The sequence below is a fragment of the Leucoraja erinacea genome, chromosome 8 (genome assembly GCF_028641065.1).
Source record: "Leucoraja erinacea ecotype New England chromosome 8, Leri_hhj_1, whole genome shotgun sequence".
NCBI lineage: Eukaryota > Metazoa > Chordata > Chondrichthyes > Rajiformes > Rajidae > Leucoraja > Leucoraja erinaceus.
Genome location: NC_073384.1, coordinates 15,453,315 through 15,478,184, shown reverse-complemented (window position 1 = coordinate 15,478,184; position 24,870 = coordinate 15,453,315). Strand labels below are relative to the sequence as shown.

Here is a 24,870-nt window from a genome sequence, read left to right as displayed (position 1 = left end):
TATGCATTGTATTCCCCTTCTGGGTAACTTTTGAGGATGATTATATTTGACCCCATATGTTACTTTTATCAAAATGTTGTGATAAATTACATGCAATGCTCATTTTTCTAACTTGATGGCAATTGATTGTAAATAGTTACTGATAGGTGAGATAGATAAACTTTGGCAAATTTAATGAAATAAATTTGGAAATAAACTATTATATTTTAAAAGATGCATCTATTTTATGGAAAAATCTCAACCTCAACCAGAAGCATTGCTTACATCTATCTCTGAAATATGTGTACATTCAAATTACTGATTAACTATATAATGGGCATATTAGTTTGGCTATTTGTCCTGGTAAATGTTGAATTTTCAATTCTATTTGTAATGGAAAAGAACAGCAGGGAATTTATAAGACATTTGATCCGCAACAATCATTTTGCATCTGGGAAGAGCAATTGTCAAGGGGCTCATTGAGCTACTTAACCTCAAATAGCTGCCAATTCCAGTTACAATATCTGCCTTATATGTTTTTTGAATACTTGAATTGTAGTAGGGGATGGAGCCCTTACAGGAAGCAGGGTGGGAAGAAGTGTAGTCCACACAGCCATGGGAGTCAGTGGGTTTATAGTAGATGTCGGTCAGTAGTCTATCACCTGCGATGGACATAGTGAGGTCTAGAAATGGTAGGGAAATATCGGATATGGTCCAGGTGTATTTGAGTGCCGGATGGAAGTTAATGGTGAAATGGACCTAGCTTCCTGTAAGGACTCCATCCCCTACACCCAATTCCTCTGTCTACGCCGCATCTGCACCCAGGATGAGATGTTCCACACCATTGCATCGGAGGTGTCCTTATTCTTCAGGGAACGGGGGTTTCCCCTCATCTAAAATAGATGAGGCTCTCACCAGGGTCTGTACTATACCCTGTAATTCTGCTCTCCCCATCCCCCCACTCGTAACAAGGGCAGAATCCCCCTTGTCTTCACTTTCCACCCTACCAGCCCTCACATACAACAAATAATCCTCCAACATTTTCGCCACCTCCAACGGGATCCCACCACTGGCCACATCTTCCCATCTCCTCCCCTGATTGCTTTCCGCAGATACTGCTCCCTCCGTAACTCCCTGATTAATTTGTCCCTTCCCACCCAAATCACCCCCTCTCCTGGCACTTTCCCTTGCAACCACAGGAAATGGTACATTTGTCGCTTTACCTCCCTCCTTGACTCCATTCAAAGACCCAAGCAGTCTTTCCAGGTGCGGCAGAGGTTCACCTGCACCTCCTCCGACCTCATCTATTGCATCCGCTGCTCTAGGTGTCAGCTGCTCTACATCGTTGAGACCAAGCGTCGGCTTGCTGATCGCTTCGCCCAACACCTCCACTCGATTCGCAATAACCAACCTGATCTCCCGGTGACTCAGCACTTCAACTCCCCGTCCCATTCCGAATCCGACCTTTCCGCCCTGGGCCTCCTCCATGGCCAGAGTGAGTACCACCGTAAATTGGAGGAACCGCACCTCATATTTCGCTTGGGCTGTTTACAGCAGTAAGAACATTGACTTCTCCAATTTCATGTAGTCCCTGCTTTCTGCTCCCCTGCCCAGCTCTCCCACAGCCCACTGTCCCCGCTTCTTCCTTTCTTCTTCCCACCCCCCACCCTCACATCAGTCTGAAGAAGGGTCTCGACCCAAAACGTTGCCTATTTCCTTCGCCCCATAGTTGCTGCCTCACCCGCTGAGTTTCTCCAGCATTTTTGTCTACCTTCGATTTTCCAGCATCTGCAGTTCCTTCTTAAACATGAATTGATACATTATGCTTTTTGATCCAGGTATAGGAAAGGAAAATGTTAGAAAATAAATAACTTAAGTTGAACATTATCCCTGTCTGTCTTCATTACAAACTCTGATAATGTTAGAAAATGCAAAATAGGAACAGTAATCGTCCAATTCAGCTCCTTAAACCATTTAATGAAGTCACGGCTGATCCAAACTACACTACTTTCCTATTTTCTCCTCATTCCTTTTGATTCCTTGAAATTTAGATGTCCGTCAATTCTTGAAGATATTCAAAAATATCAGGTCCTCGGCCCTTTGGACTAGAAAAGATTTGTTATCCTCGGCCCTGCCCTTCAGAATTTTATGTTTCACTAAGATTATTCTTTATTCTGATAAGTATAGGCTCAACATTTCTTTATATTTTACATTCTTATTATGTCAGTATCCTTTAACTTAGTTGCTTTGATTTTGCATAACGCATGCAGTAAAACCAACACAGTGTTCCATCCTAGTCTGATGAAGGGTCTCGACCTGAAATGTCACCTATTTCTTTTCTCCAGAGATGCTGCCTGACCCACTGAGTTACTGCACCATTTTGTGTCAATCTGCAATATTCCAATATCCTTCCCAATTGTAGCTGCAGTACTTTTAATCTTTCTGTACTAGGACTTCCAATTCCCTTTGTACTGCCATATTTTGTAGTCTTGCTCCATTTAATTGATTATAAACAATTAAGTTATACAATGGAATGAATATTTGACCAAGAAGTAAAATTACCATCCATTGATAATTATTTATGTTTCTGAGTTTCTGGAGTCATGTAGTGATCTCATCTCTTCCACAGTTTCCTGTCCATCGAATGGTGTTCATGCACGCTATATGATCTCATTTGTCACCTGTATAGTTTCCAGAAACGTTATCGTTCTGGAGCGATTGCTTCAATAGAAGACTTAATCACTCAAAGAGACTTTGAAGGAAATATAACTAGATTTGATTTGTTCAAGTGAGTGCTCTGAAATAATGGGTTTGAATGGGGGAGTTCATTCGAGAAGACTTCCTTCTTCATTCTTCTCTGGACACGTCCACCTCAAAACGATGTTTTCATAAATGTTGGCATGATGATCCACAGGTACTCCATTAATTCCCATACTACAGGTACTCCATTAATGCCCAACAAAGTTCTGCCCCAAATACTTCCTATGGTAAGAAAGAACTGCAGCTGCAGGTTTAAATCTAAGGAAGACACAAAATGCTGGAGTAACTCAGCGGGTGAGGCAGCATTTCTGGAGAAAATGGGCGACGTTTCGGGTCAAGACCCTTCATCAGACTGATATCAGGGGAGGGGGCAGGACAAAGATACATTGTAGGCGGAGACAGTATGACTAGTGGGAGAACTGGGAAGGAGAAGGGGATGGAGATTGTATGGTATGGAGAGTGTATAGGTATGGAACCTTTGGTAACTTCAGCTTCAATTTTCTGTTATTGGTTTTGTTCATTTTTGTATAGCTGCATCTCTTGAAAGCACTTTGGAAATTGTTTGTACATTAAAGACACCAAATATCAGTTATGTATAAAGATAAGCTGTCCATCATCATCAAGATTATCAAAAATAACAAGCTGATTTTTTTTTTGCTAGGTCTCTGTGATATCAATGAGAGTTCTACAGTTCTGGATGACCACTGCAAGTCTCCCACATCAGGTAAGTCTGTCAATATGCAAGGTCTCAATAAATCTCATTATTTTGTTATGTGGTGGCTTAAGATAGAGCACTTGTTATTAAGTGGAAATGAAGAGTAACATAATATGACAATCAGATATGAATGTGGTTGTCTAAAATCCAATGAAAGGAATAGATTTGAACTACAGATATCATCACTCAATATTTTCACGTGTGAGAATATACATAGTTAATATATGAAGGTAAGTCGTACCTTTCCAGTTTCATATCAATTTATTGAATTTATGGAAGCTTGCCATCAAAGATATCTGACCATTCTACAACAGAGCAGTTTTGGATGAATTCCTGGTTTTCTATGATTCAAATGTGTGCCCTCTAATCAAGACACCAGAGGTGGTTTAAACTTCCTCGCAAATCATGATCAAGTACTGGTGAGGTGCTGCACCATCCCATTGACTGAGGTGTATTGTCATATCACTATCGTTAATGGCGTAGGCCAGTGTGACCTAATCATATTTATTACTGTTGATGCAAATATAGGTAACAGCACTGATGACTTAATGATTTGAAATGTGAACACAGTATGTTGTATTGGAGGTACTATCATATCATATCTATCTATCTATCTATCTTTATATTTTTAAAACTCTGTGGGTGGGTGTCATTTTGCCTTTGAAATGTATCTCCTTGAAAACCAGACGCAAAAACGCGGAGATTTTTATATATTTCGGTAGGGATTTAACTTATGATTTCAGAAATCCACTCCGCTCTAAATCTGGTCAATTATTTCCCCAGATTTTGAATAAAGTTGTTCACTAAACTCTCTTTAAAAAAAAAAAAATCGCCGCTTGTCAGCTGTTGACGTCACAATGCCCACATGCCCACCAATCTAAGCACACCTGCCTCCTGGACCCCCCCCCCCCCCCCCCCCCCCCCCCCCCCCCCCCCCCCGCTGCTGTGGATTAATGCAGCTGCTGTCAACGCGCATGCGCAGTTTTCTACGAGTCACATTATGCCCCCCCTTATTCAAAACGCGCAGAAAGAACAAGCGTTCTGCAGATCCGGAGGTCACCGCCGCTCACTCACAGCCGCCCGCGCGCTCACAGCCGCCCGGTCACCGGAAGTTTCCGGTTTGCATCTGAATTTTCTCCGTTTCCTCTGCCCGATGGTAGAACATGGCAGCGGCGGCCGTTTTCATCGCGCGGGGCACGCGATGAGAAGGTGGCCCTCGCAGCCATTACTCCCTCAGGGAAACCTGCCCCAGCGCAGCGAGTGCCGCTGCAAACTGAACGCGCTGCCAATCGTGCCGCTCGCAAGATCTTTGAAAAAAAAGTTACGACCCCCCCCCCCTCTCTCTCTCTCTCTCCCTCTCCCTCTCCCTCTCTCTCTTCCTCTCTCCACTCCTCGTCTAGTGTTATTAAAAGTCATTATTAATTCTATTATATTTATATTACATTTATGTTAACATTTGGAGAACTGTGTCAGCTTGAATCTAAACTAATTTATTAAAGTTTCATGATTGGTTTTGTTCAGAGAGGAAAATAGCCATACAACTTTACAGACAAAGTATTCCAACCTGCTGGAATGTTTTCCAATATCAAACTTCTATGTCCCTCTTGACATTCATTAGAGTTTGATATCCTGATAATTGTTGCTTCTGCAAATATACTAGTTCATGATACATTGAATCTTTCTGGAACTTTATTTGTTGAATAAATGATAGATGTGCAATGAAAGTAAACTACTGCATTTGATTAGCTTCAATGGCCTTCATTCTTTTGTTCTGATACAGTTTTTGTTAGAGAAACGAAGCTGATTTATTGTTAGATTTATATTTAGAAAATATAATTGGTGTTCATAGGCAAACAAATACGATTGCATTCCATACACAGATGAGCAGATTTGTATTGCAAGCTTCTTGTGTCTCAATCGGTTACTATAGTTCTGAACAGAATACATCTGAAAGTGTTCTGGAACAGAAGTATCTGGATTGATTCCCAGCCTGTGATGAGTTACTTGACCACAGTCTGTGTGTAGCCTTCAAATCAACAATCCATTCTGGGAAAGTACTTGTGTACAGAAATTGAGCGATCACGACACAATTGAGCTGGACTCTTTAATATTCATTACACCTTCACGGATGGGAATATTCACTATTGAGCCCTTGCATTAGTACAAGTTACATGGCCAATCTTGCAGATAATGTCTGCAGGAGTTTAATTAGCATGAAGGCAATGGTTTCGGTGCAATTAAAGGTTTCCTGTACTCTGATGTAATCTTAGTGTAATCTTTGAACGCAATCTTTGCTTCATTAGGTTTTATAAAGTGTCCTGTCTGGGCTTGCACCTTTACAAGAGTTTTATTTTAATATTTTCATTTCAGTAGAAATTATTTTGAGCAATAATGGCAATGTTTTCATGTAAGGTGATTGTTTCTGATGTAGCTAACAATTAATGTGGAATATAATTGTCCTTCAGTTGCCGGTTATTGTGCATAATGCAGGGAGAGGTGGGAGGTGGAAAGGGATCCATTTCCTAATTACTAGGATATGTATCTGGTTGGAGATAAATTGACATTTGCCTAGAACGTTCTAACTCTTGAGTTCAGTTAATTGTTAAGCCATACACATTCAAACCTAGACAATATATGAGGAAGATAAAATGTTCATGCCATTTTACATTTTAATTCTTTGTCAATGTATTCCTGTGTAGGTTCTGCTTCCTCGTGCAATTCTGAAGATGATCAGAAATTGCCTAACTTTATAGAAAAGGGTATAGTATTATGGTACAAAATAATTTGTTATTTTTTCACAATTACATTACTTTTGTTTTATTTACACACAAATTATTATGCCTTTCTAGTGAAAATCAAAAGCAGAAAACTTTCCAAGATCGTAGTATCTGACATAGGTATGAAGTAATAATTCCATATTTAACTAACGCCTTTCACTCTGAAGCACTAACCAAAAGCAGACGACTAATCAAAGCACCTTGCTTGGTGACTTACTAATTCGCACTTTGTGCTCTTGGGCTGTTTCTGATCTGTGAGTGCAATGCATGATCGTGTATTGATCACTTTGTTGTATTATATTGGTATTGTTGTATTAAGTGGAAATGAAATACTTGACCAAAAGAGAAATCATTTCTAATTGCTTTTCCTCGCCATGAATTTGCTTTTGTAATTGATTATATTAAAATCATCTGTTAATAACAATGATATTTTCTTCAAGGATAAATACAGAATTAGTTTACATATTCATTGACATGCCTGGTAGAAGCAATTATAAATCAAAGGGAAACAAGTAAATTAGTATATATTCAGCATTCTTTTTTAAATCACAACTTGAATAATTTTGTATTTCAGTACAGTTTTAAATTGGTTATTTTCCGTAGTATGGTGTTCAATATTTGCAGCTTCCACTTGTTTGCTGGACCTAATACACCGCATTATGAAAATATCTCTGGCAAAAATCATACAATACACTGCTTCAAGCTTGTATGGCTTGTGACATTGCTGCAAAAGTAAAGATTTGTTACATCGTTGTAGTCTGTAACAACATGTTTAGTCAAAAGCTGCATCATGGAATTCTGGATTAATGCTCAGACTCAAATAATTATATATTGCAGTTGACTTATTTTGGCATTGCAAGCAGAAAGATGAGGCTAGATATAATTGCTATCTCAATCTATTCTTGCTATTGAGGGAGTGCAGCGTAGGTTTACAAGGTAAATTCCCGGGATGGCGGAACTGTCATGTGCTGAGAGAATGGAGCGGCTGGGCTTGTATACTCTGGAATTTAGAAGGCTGAGAGGATATCTTATTGAAACATATAAGATTATAAAGGGTTTGGACATACTAGAGGCAGGAAACATGTTCCCGATGTTGAGGGATTCTAGAACCAGGGACAACAGTTTAAGAATAAGGGGTAAGCCATTTAGAATGGAGATGAGGAAACACTTTTTCACACAGAGGGTTGTGAATCTGTGGAATTCGGTTCACAGAGTTTCTCTGGATACGTTCAAGAGAGAGTTGGATAGGGCTCTTAAAGATAGTGAAGTCAGGGGATATGGGGAGAAGGCAGGAACAGGGTACTGATTGGGGATGATCCGCCATGATCTCATTGAATGGTGATGCTGGCTCGAAGGGCCGAATGGCCTACTCTTGTACCTATTCTCTATTGTCAATCATATTTTTAATTTCAGTGAGATCACCTTTCATTCTTCTAAACGATCTGGATTCTGTCTGCTTAATCTCTCCATATATGAAAAAAACTGTAAACCAGGAATCAATTTGGTGAATGTTTGCAGCATACCCTCAGTCATAAGTATATCCTTCATTTGGTTAGTTGACTAGACCTGTGCACAGTTGTGTAGGGGCTCCAAATAATTATAGCAAGATGTCACTACTTTGTACTCAAATCTTCTATCAATAGAAGTGAATATCATTCATTGGATGCTTTATCTACATGTTAACATTTAAGAATTTGTGTGCAAGGACACCTGAAACAATCTGAACATCAATTCCATTCTCTCACCTTTCCAGGTCTGTATTCTCAGCTTTCGAGGTCCTTTATGTTCTCTGCTTGCTTCATTAACCTGTCAACAAAGCGATTTCATGTGTGGTTTATTCCCACTGTTACCCTGGGCTCATCCTATCAGAGATGTTTGCTTTGCCTTCTCTTTTTCCCAGTTGTGATGAAGGACATTTGATCTGATACATTACCCCCAATGCTCTTCGCACAGATGCTGCCTGATTTGCTGAGTGCTTCTAGCATTTTTGTTTTCTTGGAACTGTGACAAGAAACCATAGACAAGAGTGGCAGAATGGCTGACAACTGGAATCTCAGGGTCATTCCTGCATCATGCGCAGGGGTATTCTACAAAGCAGTCACCATATCTGCGTTTGTTTTTTCCATTATAGAGGAAACAGCATCATGAGCACCAAATACAAGACACTACTTTGGAAAAATGCAAGTGAATCATTACTTCCCCACAGGAATTCTCTGTTCTTGGATGGTGGGAAATGCATGTGTTGCATTTCCTGTGATTGCTTGTAAAAGTGTCATGAAAGGAGTCGATGATGCTAGGTTTCTGGTATGGGCATTCTATTTAAGGTAATAAAAGTTATGAAGGAGGATTCCTTCAATGAGGAGGTTGGTGGGTGAAAGAAGATGACGGGGAACCCCACTCTTGCACTGGGTGGTAGAAGAGAGTTGAGAAAAGTAGTGTGGGAAATGGAACAGGCATTTTGTGTACCCTATCTTCTGTGACAAAGTTATAGTTGAATTAAAGGGAAGACATTTCAGAAGCACATGTGAAAAATGTTATTGTGGGGAAAAAGTGCAATGGAATAGAAAAACTTGGAAAATGGAATACCTACAGGAAGTTGGTGATGCAAGAGTCTTTTGTAATGGCGGTGCTGGCCCGAAGGGCCAAATGGCCTACTTCTGCACCTAATGTCTATTGTCTATTGGTATGAATGTTGATTTCTCTCACTTAGGTAGCCCCGGCATTCCCTCTCTTTCTATCCCTTCCGCAACCCAAGTCGCACTAGCTTCTCGTCTTCACCCAACAAACAGCTAACAATGGCCTGTTTCCTTTATCATCGTTACCTTTTTTGCATATCTTTCATTCATTGTTCTTATCTCTCTACATCATCGTCTATATTTCTTATATGCCATATACTCAAGCATAGAAACATAGAAAATAGGTGCAGGAATAGAGTAAATTTGACTCGTGGAAATCTTTCATCATGTTGAAAGATTTTCACGAGTTAACATGTTTCCAGAGTACCTGCCGTTAGCGTTACGAGTTCCAACGTTCCAGCAATGTTAATTCTACGTGATTACCACGAGTTTGATTTGTTTTAAACTCGGGATCACTCGTGGGTGGACTCGCACCGTGAGACAGGGGTTTTAGTAGGTTAACATTTGTTCTTTGAGCTCTTCATTCATTCTTGATCTGCAGTTCTACACTGTTTATAGGAGGATTTATGTATCTTTTCCTTGATGACAGACCCAAAATAGATATTTAATTGCTCTTCTATTTCCTCATTGCACAACATTAAGGACACACAATAGTAATAGCTAACCTTTTCCTTTTTTTATCAGTTCTTAGTCTAGTTTTATTTTCCTGGCTGGCTATTCTTTTCTGCTTTCCCTTTCCTGTTCAATTCGGATCCTCTGCAGAATTCTGAATTTCTCTAAATAATTGGCCTAATTTGGCAACAATGTAGGCCTTTTCCTTTGGGCTAATGGTAACTTTAGCTTCTCACAGCACCCATTGGAGGACCAGCCTTTATATTTTTTTACTCAAAGGGAAGGAGATACATTTTGACTTGCTTATTCACTTGCATAGCCAACTTCATAATTTGACTAGGATCGCTCATCCCAAAGAGTGCCCTACATTTATATTTCAATTATAAATACTGTCCTGACCTGTATTCATAAATGCCCAAATAAACATGATATATTGTAATTATATCTGCCCTCCAATTGTTGTGATGCTCTGCGGTGGAGGATATAATTACATTGTGACAAGTTTATATTAGCATTTTGCATAATGGCATGATAATTCTAATATTAGAATATAAGAATATACTCGACCAAGTACAGACCTCTTGGGTCTGCTTCCCCAACGCTAGATTCCACCACTCACCCGTTCCCCCAATGCAAGCCGTTTCCCGCCAACACAATATTGCACCACTCACGCATAGCCCCCAGCTGCGCAGGCACGGCTCAATTATCCTCACCCCCCAGCACCCCCTCATCCTCCTCGTTACCCTCCCTCTTCAGAATTCCTGGAGAGGATGGGGGGAGAGGGAGGGAGGAGGGTAGACAGGGAGAGGGGGTGAAGAGGGAGGGGGGTAGAGCAGAAGTGGGGGTAAAGAGAGAAGGAGGGTGAGAAGGAGGGGTGGAGAGAGGGAGTGGGGGTAGAGGGTTTTATGTGGGCTCGTCCCCCTGAGTTCCTACCCGTAGACGCAGGCTGGTTTGTCCTTCGTTCCACCCCCGGACCCAGGCTGCTGCTTTTTTCGGCCCCGGGTTCGGTTCTCACTCCAGCTCCAGCACCACCCTCCCCCTGCCTTGCGAGTGTATTGTGACGTCACTCGGGTGCGCTGGAGTGCCCCTCCCTCCCGGAGTGTCCCATCCTGACTTGTGAGTCCATTGTGACGTCACTTGGGTGCGCTGGACTGCTTCTTCCTCCCGGAGTGTCCTGTTCTACCCTGCGAGTCACTCTGGATTTTTTTTTTTTTTTTAATGGATGGGTTTTCTGTCTTTTTTTAAAACTTTAAAGGATTAAAAAGTCCGGAAATATAGGTGGGAATGCGAGTGGAGGAGAGCCGGGCTGCCAAATGAAGAGAGAGAGCGAAGCGGCTTCTGACTCTGAAAACCCACAGCTGGAATGAGCGCGTAGAGCTTCACGAACTGCACCAACAGTGATGAGAAGTTTAAGCGCGTGATCCTATAGCGGAGAGGAGTAGATTCAGCGCGTGAGGGGTCGCTGCCCCGAGATCTGTAGAACAAAGAAGCTATAGCTGAACGGAGCTGTAGAATGTTTGTTCTGCAGAACTTTCTCGATTTTTCTGCGCATTTTAATCCACAGTGGCGGGGAGGCGGGGCCTGGAGGCAGATGATCCTGGATTGGTGGGCATGTGGGCATTGTGACGTTAGCAGCTGGTGAGCGGTGTTTATATTTTAAAAATTGAGATTTGTGCTCAATTTTATTCAAAATCTGGGGGAATAATTGACCAAGGAGTGGATTTCTGAACTCATAAGTTAAATCCCCACCGAAATTGTAAAAATCTCTGCGTTATTGCGTCTGGTTTTCAAGGAGATACATTTCAACTGCAAAATCACACACACACACACACACACACACACACACACACACACACACACACACACACACACACACAAGACCAAGTGCAGACCAGTTGGGTCTGTTCCCCCAACATGGGGAGGGGGGGGCAGCATGCACGTGGGGAGGGGGGGGCAGCATGCAGTGTCACACACTAACCACCCACACACACACACACACGCCAACTACCCCCTTGATATTATATTAATATTATTAATATGCTCCTTTTACCCCATAATGGCCCTATCTACTGACGCATAGCCCCCAACTTGCATGCGCTTCTAGAGAGGGGGGGGGTTAGAGAATGAGGGCAGAAAGAGAAGGGACACAGAGAGAGGGGCAGAGACAGAGAGAGGGGCAAGAGACAGGGAGGGGGGGGTGGAGAGGAGGAGAGGGAGGGTGGGAAGGGAGCGGGAGAGGTGGGGGGGAAGGGGGGGTGAGGTGGGGGGAAGGTGGGAGAGGGGGGGGGGGAGGTGAGAGGTGGGGGGGAGGGTGAGAGAAGGGGGAGGGGTGAGGAGGAGGGGGTTATGGATGGGAGGAGTGAGGGGGGGGAGGAGAAGGGGGGGGGTGGAAAAGGGGTGGTTGAGAGAAGCGGGGGGGGGTGGAGAAGGGGGTGTTGGAGAGGGGGGGGTTGGAGAAGGGAGGGGGGGTTGTTGGAGAAGGGGGTGTGGAGAAAGGGGAGAGGGGGGGGGGGGGGGGGGAAGGAGAGGGGGGGGAGGAGATGGGGGGTTGACTCACTGGAATAAATCCATTAACGGAGCCACTCTGCTGCTGGATTCCATGTTGTCCCTGCCTTCCCTCTGGAAGCCTCCTCGTCCCCATCAGATGCCGAGTTCCCAGAGCCCTGGTTAAACGCGGGGGCCGCTCACGGTTAAATCTGTGAAAGCGGCCCCATCAGAGACTGTGAGCAGCAGCAGGGTTCACAATAGGAAGGACCATTGCGCCTTTATCCCGCCCACACCCCGGCCCGTCGCCTTATCTCTTCTCCCCTGAAGCAGGTCGGTCGGGCACAGTTGCCAGAAGCTGAAAACGAAATATTGCAGCGGGAAAACTGCGGCTGTGGTTCTGGCAACAGTCGGCGTTCTACTCTGTCTGGGGGAGAGGGCGAGTGGGGGTGAAGGTGGAGAGGGCGAGTGGGAGAGAAGGGGGTGAGAGAGTGGGGGGGGGGTTGGAGTGAGCGGGCAGGCGGGCGGGCGTTGGAATCCAGCTGCGGGAGGCGTGGCGCGAGCGTACTTGGAGGCATACTGGAGGCAGGTGGGCCTGGATTGGTCGGCATGTGGCCATTGTGACGTCCGCAGCTGCTGATTTAAAGAAAACAGTAAGTTTTGTGAAGGATTTTATTGAAAATGTGTACAGAAAAATGACTACATTTAATGAGGAGTGGATTTGCGAATGTAAAAGTAATATCGCTAGCGAAATGGTAAAAATCTCGGCGTTTTTGCGTCTGGTTTTCGCGGAGTAACGAATCAAACGCAAAATCAAAGGCAAAATGACATACACCCACACACACACACACAGAGTTTTAAAAGTTTATAGATATGATATAGATATTGTAATATAATTCCAAGTATTGTGGTGCACCAGTTCCATAGGCAAAATCCAATGTCTGCACCATGATATAGGTGAATTGGACAGTACCTGAGTTTATACAAGATAATTCTGAAGCCTCACAAGAAGTTGTTCCTGAGATTGGTTCATGGGATTATTAACTTGGGAGCTGACATGAACCTAGCGGGCCGAATTGCCCCTTTCATTATTTGTGAAGACAAAGAATGTCAGAGGAGCAATATTTAAAACCGGTTATCTGTCAATTTCATTTGCATTTCCGGCCAACCAATAGCTTGATGTACAGCATTGAATAATAACCAGAAGTAAACATAAGATGCCTGGAGTAACTCAGCGGGCCGGGCAGCATCTCTGGGGAGAAGGAATGGGTGACGTTGAGACCATTCTTCAGAATAATAACTGTTTTCTTGTAGATCTCACTTTCCAGCTCCACTCTTCCCCCTCCTTTGACAATCTCATGTTGAAGTATGATATTGCTGCAGCCTACAATATTCTGAAAGCATTGCATGGTGTTTAATTTTCCCCATTGATTTCCAATTGACAAGTTAATTCAACTCTGAATATTAATGGACAACGTGTGAAGTGAGAATCCTAAATAACAACATCTTGCAGGAAAGTCTCCTCCCAACTTACTCTCTTCAAAATTTAAGAGCCAGCAGACATGTCATTTATTTAGAGGAAATGTTCATATACTCATCTCATAGCACTAACTACACAAGCAAAGACTTTTGAAGAGATTGAAGACGCCAAAACCTTAACTCAATCAACAATTGCATAATACTTCGAGAGCTCACCACAACATTTCGCAGTGTGAGTCAATTTGGTGTTTTGCCTTAATATTCACAAGACGAGATTGTCCCAATGTCATCTTTCATAGAGAAAAAGTTCAACATAATCCAACTCAAATCTACAACTGTGTGATACCTGACTATTCTTTCCTTTTGTGGACATTTTGTTTTAAATTGTGGCCAAAGATGTGAAAACGTGAAAATCAAAAAGGAAAACTGCAGATGCTAAAAATCTAAAGTTAAAATGAAAAATGCTAACTCAGCGGCTTAAGCTGTATCTGTGAAAGAAAGGCTCTGACAAGGGGCCTTTAATCTGAAATGTTATGATTATTTCCAGCATTTTCTGTTTACATTGTAGTGTAAAAACATAACAGCAAGCATCTAAATCCTGAAGTGTGCATTTATTTGATCTAAATTAAAACTGGGTAATAACGCCTCTACCCATTTCTCACGGATATTTGCAGTAAGGGATCATGGTGATTACATGAGAAACAATCTAGACCTCTCTATCCATAGATGCTTAATAAATCTTACAACTCACTGCTTGATATCTGGGAAACATTTTTGGATGTGTATTGAAGTCTCATAGGACATGATAGTACAATGAAAAGTGCGATGAAACACTGTCTGGAATGAGCATTTTATCTCTAATCCAACAGTGAAGCTATCTGTTTTTTTTTCCTTTTACAGAAAACATGCATAGTTCCTAATTGGACAGAAATGCAGTCACCATGGCTACTCAAAGCACAAATCATACTGGCCACGCTGATCAAACTGTGAATCACATAACAATACTCTGCCTAACTGATTGAAGTGCAGAACATGGAGGCATAAGGAATTTAACAATATAGCCTAGGGAAGTGAAGCTCCTGCTATTAGGGGGAAAAAAATTAAATGTCATCAGGGATGTCTTTCGAACTATATTTATTTCTGTAACAGAAAATCCCAGTTCCACTTCTACTGAAAGCAGCAAGTTATTGATCAGATTCCTTGAACATTCCTGCCATTGTTTTAATATTGCCATGGGGAAAGCACAATTATTTTATGTCAAAGAGAGCACACTTGTCAATGAAGCATTCCTTCAGTGGACCATCGTAAGTGTCAGATTTGATTGTGTGTTCAGGTCGTGAAAATGGGTTTTGTACTTGTGTTGTGGAAATGGAAGCAAACTGCAGTACAATTTTTTTCAACTTTAGATTTCTGCACTACAGTTAGTCATTTGCTTTGAATTAGAACTACTTCCTTGCAAACTAATTACCCTTTCTCCAATTTTTATCTTCAAAATTCTTGAATGTATTGAGGTTTGTAAACTGCACTTTACTTTGAACTGTATTTTTGAATCATTCTCATCAAGTTTCTGATGCTGCTATTGCACCCAAACAGCTCCGATTATAATCACAGAGATCCAATACTATTGCGACATTTGTCATCTAGCGCTGCTTGTTCGCATGAATGTGCCTGGAATCTTTTGGCATAGTTGACCAATACCACACTCATCAGTGCAGGAAAAAAAACCGAACATACCTCGGTTTCATCCTATCTCCCGGTCCAATCCCTCACAACCTATGTCCAAGACTCCTCACACGCTCTTCATCATCATCCTCAATGACATCCGCTTTCCAGGCCCCCACTCCCTCATTTCTACTATGGATGTCCAGTCACTCTACACCTCCATCCCCCACCAGGAAGGTCTTAAAGCCCTCCGTTTCTTTCTCCACCGCAGAACCAGCCAATTTCCGTCTACCAATACTCTCCACCGCCTAGCAGAGCTGGTCCTTACCCTCAACAACTTCTCCTTCGATTCCTCCCACTTCCTCCAAATCCAAGGAACTGGGCACTTGCATGGGCCCTATCCCCAAACTCTACTTCCGCTACATTGCCGACTGCATTGGTGCTACCTCCTGCACCCATGCTGAACCCACTGACTTCATCAACTTCACCACCAATTTCCATCCTGCACTCAAATTCACTTGTACCATCTCCGACATTTCCCTACCGTTTCTAGATCTCACCGTCTCCATCACAGGAAACATACTATTGACCGACATCTACTGCAAACCTACTGACACCCAGAGCTATCGAGCCTACACTTCTTCCTACCCTACTTCCTTTAAAGACTACACCCAATTCCTCCGTCTGCGCCCAGGATGAGATTTTCCATACCAGGGCAACGGACATGTCCTCATTCTTTAGGAAACGGGGGTTCCCCTCTTCCATTAGGCTGTCACTAGGGTCTCCTTGATATCCCACAGCTCCACTTTTGCTCCCCCCCCCCCCCCCCCCCCCATTCGTAACAGGAACAGAGTCCAGCTTGTCCTCACCTTCCACCCCATCAGCTGTCGCATACAGCATGTAATCCTCCAACATTTTTATCACCTCCAACATTATCCCACTACTGGCCACGTCTTCCCATCTCCACCCTTTTCTGCTTTCCATAGAGACCTTTTCCTCCGAAACTCCCTGGTCAACTCGTACCGTCCCACCCAAACCACCCCCTCTCCGGGCACTTTCTCCTGCAACCGCAGGAGATGCAATACCTGTCCTTTTACCTCACCCCTCGACTCCATCCAAGAACCCAAACAGTCTTTCCAGGTGAAGCAGAGGTTCACCTGCACCTCCTCCAACCTCATCTACTATATCCACTGTTTCAGATGTGAACTTCTCTACATCGGCGAGACTAAGTACAGGCTCGGCGATCGTTTCACTGAACGCCTCCGCTCAGTCCATCTTAACTAACTCATCTCCCAGTTGCTCAGCACTTCGACTCCCCATTCCCAATCTGACCTTTCTGTCCTGGGCCTCCTCCATATTGAGAGAGAGAGACCCAGCAAAAATTGGAGGAACAGCACCTCATATTTCACTTGGGTCGTTTACACCCCAGCAGTATGAACATTGACTTCTCTAACTTCAAATAGCCCTTGCTTTCCATCTCTATCCTTTCCCCCTTCCCAGTTCTCCCACCAGTCTTACTGAATCCGACTACATTCTACCTTTGTCCCACCCACTCCCCTGACATCAGTCTGTAGAACGGTCTCGACCCGAAACGTCACCCATTCCTTCTCTCCAGAGATGCTGCCTGTCCCTCTGAGTTACTCCAGCATTTTGTGTCGACCACACTCATCAGTGTCCCTTGACTGATCTATCCTTGTCCTGGCTTGCATTGTTTCTAAATGCTAGTTCTTGACCTTTATCTGAAAATTGGGTATCAGCTACCATATGAATAATGATTATATATACTTTACTATTATATACACTAACAATTCTCTTGATCCCTTCACATTGGTGGATGTCGTAGGCAGACATTTCTTCCAGCTCAACATTGGGAAGATCGTTGAAGATCCAGCCCACTGCTGCTACTCATAGTGACCATCTTCCCCAACTGACATATTCCAGATATGGAAAGCATGGTGTCTAAAACATTTGTACAGTTAATTATTTTAATCAAAGGCATTTAAAAATAATTCAAAAATACAAATTTTATTTTAGAAAACATTAAAATAAAATTAAATGTTACTGAAAATACCGTAATTTATCAGAGATTTCAAACAATAACATAAAGTACAATGGGTTTTGCATGTTTGCAGTTTATTGCATCACTTTTGTTGGCTTGCAGTGCTTGCACTCAACATCCATGCCTCTAAACTTGATTTTCTTCCCTTCTCTTAAACTTAACTCTTCAACAGATCTTTTTGTAAACTTCCATACTTTGGCTTTATGTGATTCAATGGTGTTTTTATTTGGTGGTATCCTTATAAACCGCCGTGTTTATGCTACATTGGAGTTCCCAAGGTATGTTTCTGTTGAACATCAACTTTTAGAAGCTGCAAAGTTTGAAAGATGATGTGAGGTTTGACTTTTTCACTGTGGAAATAAGTTAATTTCCCATCAATTTTTTAAAGTTTTAAGCATATGATAATTGACGGTTGTTATCCACATGTCCTGCGCAGTATTAGAAAATAATATGTCAACTGCTGTGAGGGAAATTGACTGCATGTTTGGAAATACTACTGCTGAGAATTTCATATGCAAAGTGAGTAGCATTGAGACTTAAGGAGAGAAAGTGTTAGCTGTGATATGGGTTGCACGGCACACAGCAACCTTCACATGAAACGAATGCATAAATATATTGGCCAAGTATGTACACATGCAAGGAATTTGCCTTGGTGCTCGCTCGCAAGTAACGACACGTCATACAATTAAGAATGACACATAAAACATTAGACATTAATAATAAAACAATATAGTTTAAGCATTTGAATGAAATAAAATACCAGCGGAAAAGGAGGCTACAGACTTGGTTATTGAGTAGAGCTACTACTCGTGGAAAAAAGCTGTTTTTATGTCTGGCTGTGGCGGCAGTGACAGTCCGGAGTCACCTTCCAGGGGGAAGCGCTTCAAAGAGTTTGTGGCCAGGGTGGAGGGATCAGAGATTATCTTACCCGCTCGCTTCCTGGCCCTTGCAGTGTACAGTTCGTCAATGGGGGGAAGGTTGCAGCTAACAACTTTCTCAGCTGCTCGGACGATTCGCTGCAGCCTCTGGATGTCGTGCTTTGTGGCTGAGTCAAACCAGACCATGATGGAGAAGGTGAGGACAGACTCTACGATGGCAGTATAGAATTGGACCATCATTGTCTGTGGCAGGTAGACAAAAATGCCGGAGAAACTCAGCGGGTGAGGCAGCATCTATGGAGTGAAGGAAATAGGCCTGTGGCAAATTGTGATTCCTCAGCTGGAATAAGAATTTAAATGGAGAAGAACAATAATCTTATTGGATAGCAAGACTAGTGATCTACCAACTCATTTATTAGTGATGCAAATTCAGAGTGGGCGTCAGTGGAATTAATGTTAGAATGTTCAAATGTGTTAATAAAGTAACAATTTTAATGAAGATGCTCAAGATACAAAATTATCTATGTATGTAAAAGAGAACATTTATAGTTATCTTAATTATAATTACGCTAAAAATCATAAGTTCTTGGCAAAGTGATGGACAACTGGCTGAAGTTATTTTCATATAATGCCATTAATGTTAACACCTCCTCCTGATTGTTCACTACAGGCTTCCATAATTTTCATATGCAGGAATTTGTGCTTTTCAGTCTGCATGCTGATTATTGCTTCATACATAGCCTACCTGTGATTTGCCACTGTTATCAGTAATAAGTATTTAACCATCGAGTTGTGATTGTAACACAAATTTGAATGAACTGAAATATATTTAAGTAAGTAAGTAAGTTTATTGACAAAGTATTCACATTTGCCTCATCCACCATTCCCAGTGTTACGTTCCAGACACTCACCACCCTCTTTACTTTAGACTTTGGAGATGCAGCACGAAAACAGGCCCTTCGACCCACCATCTCCATGCTGACCAGCTATCACCCCGTACATTGGCACTATTTTACACACTGGGGACAATTTACAATTGTTACCAAAGCCAATTGACCTACAAACTTGTACATCTTTGGAGTGTGGAAGGAAACTGGAGCACCCGGAGGAAACGCACACGGTCACAGGGAGAACATACAAACTCCATACAGTCAGCACCTGTAGTCAGGATAAAATTCTGGTCTCTGGCGCTGTAGGGCAGCAACTCTACCACTGCTCCATTGTGCCAACCTTGGATGAAGATCTTTTGTGTTTTCTGTAGCTACAGACAATGTCCCAGAAGACTGGAGACTCGCAAATGTTCCTTTATTTAAGGGAAGTAGATAGAATCCAAGGAATTATAGGACAATGAGACACACGTCAATTGCAGGGAAACTATTGGAGAGGATTCTTCAGGATAGGAATTGCTCCTATTTAGAAGAAAATGCGTGAGGCTCACTGGCCTATGATTCCCCGGATTCTCTCTACTTCCCTTAAATAAGGGAACAACAATAGTCCTCTGGGACCTTGCCTGTAATGCGAGAGAAATGCTAGAGAAAATGTGACTCCAAACACAGGTTGCTTCCTGTATCCTTGAACAGTTCTGCCTGGTTCCCCTCGTGTTTTTAATGTAGGTATCAAATACTTTGGGATTTTCCTTAATCTGGCTCCCTAAAGCCTTTCAGTAGCCACTTGTGGCCCTTGTAATTTCCTATGAGTTCTTTCCTCCTTTATATTCCTCAACGATCCTGTCTGATTCCATCTTCTTGAGCCTTGCATGTACTTCCTTTTACTTTTTGTCCAAATTTACAACCTCTTTGGTCATCCAAGATCCCCTTACGCCGACATCCTTATCCCTCCTCCTTACTGGAATGTCTCACTGGGAATGTAAGCTTTTTAAAAAATAATTAATAGTGGTCCAAATAGTTTACTACATAATCATATGAACCTTGTCCCTTTTACCTGATATTTATTAAATTGATCCGAGTTCAAAATCAACCTGTTTTCAACTCCATGCTAACTCCCAAGATAATGAATATACAGCCACTCAATTTATGAAAGCAATGCATTCCTGGAAAATATTAAGTGAAACTTTGTAAGTTAAACATGCTGGAGGAAATGATTTATGGTGACTTTGATGCAGTGTATATCAATGAGCAAACTGTTAGTTACAGCTAAAAATAGATTCTTAAATCAAACATTTACCCCAAAGAGTCAATGGTGGAATGGGGAAAATTGGTAAATTAAATGTAGACAAAAGTGCTTGAGAAACTCAGCGGGTGCAGCAGCATCTATGGAGCGAAGGAAATAGGCAACGTTTCAGGCCAAAACCCTTCTTCAGACTTCTTCAGGTAAATTAAATTGTCATAATTGAGGAATGGGTATATATTCTCTTGAGATTAAAAGATTTAAAGAGGGTTCAAATATTCAAAATTATTTAAAGTCCTTGATGGGGAAGCGTATATGAGAGTATTTTTCCAATGGCTGAAGATAATAAAATCGGGGCAGGACTCTATATAATTTAGCACTAAGGAGAAATTTGTCACTGAGCTGTGTGAATCTTTGTAATTTTCTATATCTGGGAACTCTGCTCAATCAATGATTATATTCATAAGAGAGGCCAATAGATTCTTGGTTTCCTGTGAAAATCTAGGGATGTGGGAAGTATGTTGCCAATCGTAATAGGATCAGTACAGATTCAAAGAACCGTGTGATGTACATACTCCTATTTTTTAGGCTTTTGTATGCCACTTTGAAATATAGCTTGCTGTCGTCAGAGAAATTCATATCCCAATATCTCCTTTGTACTTGGGATGTGATGGGAAAGTTTGTTGTCATTGATTTCTCTTGTTTTCTCTAAAATCTTTAATATTTGCCACTATTTGGTTTTTGTTTTAAACTTGTTTGCCATCCAATTTACTAATTTGCCAATACCTTTATGAACATTTTGGCAGTGTCTCAGCATGATCAGGCAAAGGATTCTGTTAATTATCTCCTGTTATACATTTCAGTCCCTGTACAGGAAATATTTTCCAACATGTACAGTATATAATGTGTGGTCACTCAAGTAGGAATTACTTTCAAAAGGTGGTGTTTCATGAGGTGCCAATTAGCGTTTGGTTAAGAAAGAAAATCTTTTGTGGCTTCAATAACACATGAGCAGTTAATAGCCGTTCAGTGTTTGGATATGTGTTTTACAGGTAAATACAACTGACATTTTGACCAGAGGAGTACTCCATAACAATGAAATAAATTATTTCCCTGTTTGTTTCCCAAATGTTGCTTGGAGAAAAAGATTTGATCAGGAAACTGGGAAAGTTGCAGTCCCACATTGAAACTCGTTTGAGAGGCCAAACAGAGACACTTCATATTCTCATCGCAAAGATAATTAAGCATTTCTTTTTAAATGCTAATCTTGGTTTGTCCTCCAATCTCAGAAGTAGGATTTGAAACCATGAACTTTTGACTCTCTCAAGAGTGTTAATGCCAAATCAAAGCTGGCACGCTAATCTTCTGTACATAGATAAAGCCACACTCTCCATCCCCCCCCCACCCCCACCCCCACCATAACTGAGAAGTATAAATATAAACTTTTTTTCAACATTGACCAACTAAATCAATGTTTGCTTGTAGCATCCTATTTCCCAGCTACATGCTGGGGCAATATAAAACAAAACCGTCGCTGATTCTGCTGTTGAGTAATAGTTCCCAGTTCCTCTTGAGCACCACTTCCCACAAACACTCTGCTGCTTTTATTTGTCTCTCGACTTATATGATATTCGTATTCATTGACCAAATATATGCCCCAGTTCGCATTCAGAACTCAGTGACTACAAATATCCACTGGTTAACTATAGGAGACCTGGTGCCTTTGTATTTGGTCCCCATTACAGATACCATTTCGTTGCCACCAATTCTATTCCTTTCTCTTGCTGTTGCTTGAGATTAACCCAGACTATTAGCAAAATGTTGTACTTTAAGTGATATTTTCTGACCTCATATACTTTCCACCACCAGGAATGCCTATTTTCGTGAAAACTCGTCAAACTATTCCTATCCTATCAACTCAATTAACAATGCTTTTATCTATGCTTTTATCATCCCTCTACCCAACTTCCAAGTGCTGCACTGGTCAACTTCCCACTCTTGCCAGGACACCTAGTATTGATGTCCAGGCACATGTCCTTGCGGTTACCGGCTTGCAACTGTTCCAGCTCCGTGAAGACCTTAATTTCAATATTCTCTTCCTCAAATCTGTGCTGAAACTTGGACATGGTGCTTGTATTACAAAACAATTTTTTGAAAAGGGATGATGTCTTTTGTTATTCCTCAGTTAACATTGAGTGGACTAGTAACAGGGAATCAGTAGTATTAGTTCACATTTTAGTACTGGTTTGCATTGAGTGGTCTAAATCTAACTTTTCTGTGGGTTTTCTTTCAGCGAAGATGTCGAGAAAACTAAGCTTGCCAACTGAACTGAAGCCTGATTTAGGTGAGTGTGAAGGCTAACACCACCTGGTGTGGAAATGTTATTTTGTATGATTTTTCGGTTGTGAAAAAAAACCCAGAATCAAGTAGGCAGTGTACCTGCAACCAGCTCCTCTTTTCCATTATCACAGTTACAGCAGAATGTTCATATTCTGATCCATAAGCACCTAACTTTGAACTTGATAATAACGTTAAAAAAGCTGAATTGGGTCACAATATGATGGTCAATTTTTTCAGTGAGTATCTAATGTGGTTCTGTGAATTTATCCAATGAAAGTTACAGTATACAGAGCAGCAAGGTGTAGGGGGGGGCTAAGCCTTGCTACTTTCAAGATGTAAAAAATAGTCAAAATTTCAACAGTACTTCAGTGCCACTTCCATCGCTGAATTTCCATTACTGGGGGAAAAAAGGGCATGAGAACTCCGTCATTCATGACTTGGCACCATAATCGAAACATTGTCATCACAGTGACTAGTCCACGATCACAGAAGGGTGTCAAGGATGAGAAATAAATGTCAGTCTCTTTAGTGACCTCCTCAACTTTAATGGCTATTCAGTTGATGAATATTTAAGTGCATGAAGACACAAGACACTTACAACAATGACTATTGGGGGAGCTTAGAATCTTTCTCTACCCCATTTCAACAGTTTACACACATAACACATGCTGTGCTTATGTGTCACCTTGATATCACTTTCTATTAAATTGCAGATGGTTTGTGCCATAGGCTTGAATCCAGTAGGAACTCTAATTAGACTCCTGCAGTTCATTTCATTTTGGAGCCTGACGACAGGCAGATCCTTGGGCTTTAATTCCACTAACATCAATTGGATTGAAGCCTGAACATCTCTGGTGATATTCTCACTTTGTATCTGTTCAGTCACCTTAGCCCCTATAGCACAAGGTTTGTATATGGAAGGGCTTGAAAGTCAGAACACTCCATTTAAACCACAGCATCAGAACAGGGTCTTTTCCCTGCACATTTTAAATTTGCGAAATGCTGTTTTGAGTCTTCAGCTATAAAGGAACTAACATTTCAACAGTTGTTTAATCTCCATCCAAACAGCCAATTTAATTAAACAAGTAAGCTTCTTGGCTCTTCCTGTCCTGGAAATGGAGCCAAGTGGATTCATGAGCAAAAATACTGCAATTGAATTGAAAGCCCAGAGGTCACATTTTTCCTGTGACCTTAGAAAGTGGGAATTTTTTTCCTATTGTTAGCCCTTTTGTAGGGCTTTCTGCTCTCCCTGAACTTTGTTGGCATTTGTCGCGCAACTGCCTGTTATTACTTGATTGCATCACTTCCAATGTAATTAACAGAAAAATGCTTCTATTCACGATATAACATGGTGAATACTTTTTTTCTCCAAAAGAAGCTTGTGTTATTGCTGTTGCTGGAGGTCTGTTTTTGTCACCGCCACCTCATTGATTTCCTGCTTCATATTGCCAGCTTCCGATTGCTATTAACAGTTCCTAATGTCTTTGAATATATGTCTTCTGAAGCATCTGCTGCAGCAATTTACTTGTTGGCTGTTATTAATCTTTTCTGTTTAACAGCAACTGCAGATATCTGAGAAATTGTGAATAATAAAGAATTAACATTTTAGGTAGAGCTTTGTGAGCTCCTTAGAGTTTTGTGCTCTGAGCCATCCTTTAGCAGGCAAAGCGGCTCGTGAGAAATCCTGCACCTATCACAGCGCTTCATTTGCTGAATAATTGAATTGAATCCTTTATTTGTCATTCAGACCTTTCGGTCTGAACGAAATGTTGTTGTCTGCACCATACATGTAATAATAAACAACACACAATAAACACAAATTAACATCCACCACAGTGAGTTCACCAAGCACCTCCTCACTGTGATGGAGGCAAAAGTCTTAGGGTTGCTGTCTCTTCCCGCCTCTTCTCCCTCTGCGCTGAGGCGATACCCCACCGGGCGATGGTGTCAATCCCGCGGTTCAAGCTCCGCGGCCCGGGGGTGGTCGAATCTGTCGCCCTCCAGTCCAGCGGACGCAGTTGTTGCCACGGGAGCTCCGGAAAACAGGCATCAACCTGTGACCCGCGAGCTCCCGACGATGTCATCCACTGGCCCGCGGCCGAGCCCCGGATTCAGGTCGCCGCCGCCTCAGCCACCGGAGCACCGTCTCCGCCCCGCACCGGGCCGCCCTCACGGGAGCGTCTCAGCCCCGCACCGGGCCGCCCACACGGGAGCGCCTCCAGCCCGGAGCCGGGCCGCCCACACGGGAGCGCCTTCCAGCCGGGAGCCGGGCCGCCCACACGGGAGCGCCTTCCAGCCGGGAGCCGGGCCGCCCACACGGGAGCGCCTTCCGGGAGCCACCCACACGGGAGCGCCTTCCAGC

The 24,870-nt window shown here is 42.3% G+C and overlaps 1 protein-coding gene across 6 annotated transcripts in view; it reads left to right on the top strand.

Annotated features, from left to right (window-relative positions):
* The window catches only part of stxbp5a (syntaxin binding protein 5a (tomosyn)), a 235,648-nt gene that overhangs the window by 177,394 nt on the left and 33,384 nt on the right, over positions 1–24,870 (top strand). For 4 of the 6 annotated variants that reach the window (XM_055639037.1, XM_055639041.1, XM_055639039.1 and 1 more), the window contains exons 19-22: positions 3,401–3,463; positions 6,154–6,213; positions 6,304–6,351; positions 22,462–22,512. In XM_055639037.1, coding sequence (XP_055495012.1) covers positions 3,401–3,463; positions 6,154–6,213; positions 6,304–6,351; positions 22,462–22,512 — 222 coding nt within the window. The remainder of the gene's footprint in view (positions 1–3,400; positions 3,464–6,153; positions 6,214–6,303; positions 6,352–22,461; positions 22,513–24,870) is intronic. The other 2 variants (XM_055639042.1, XM_055639040.1) reach the window with 1 other exon arrangement.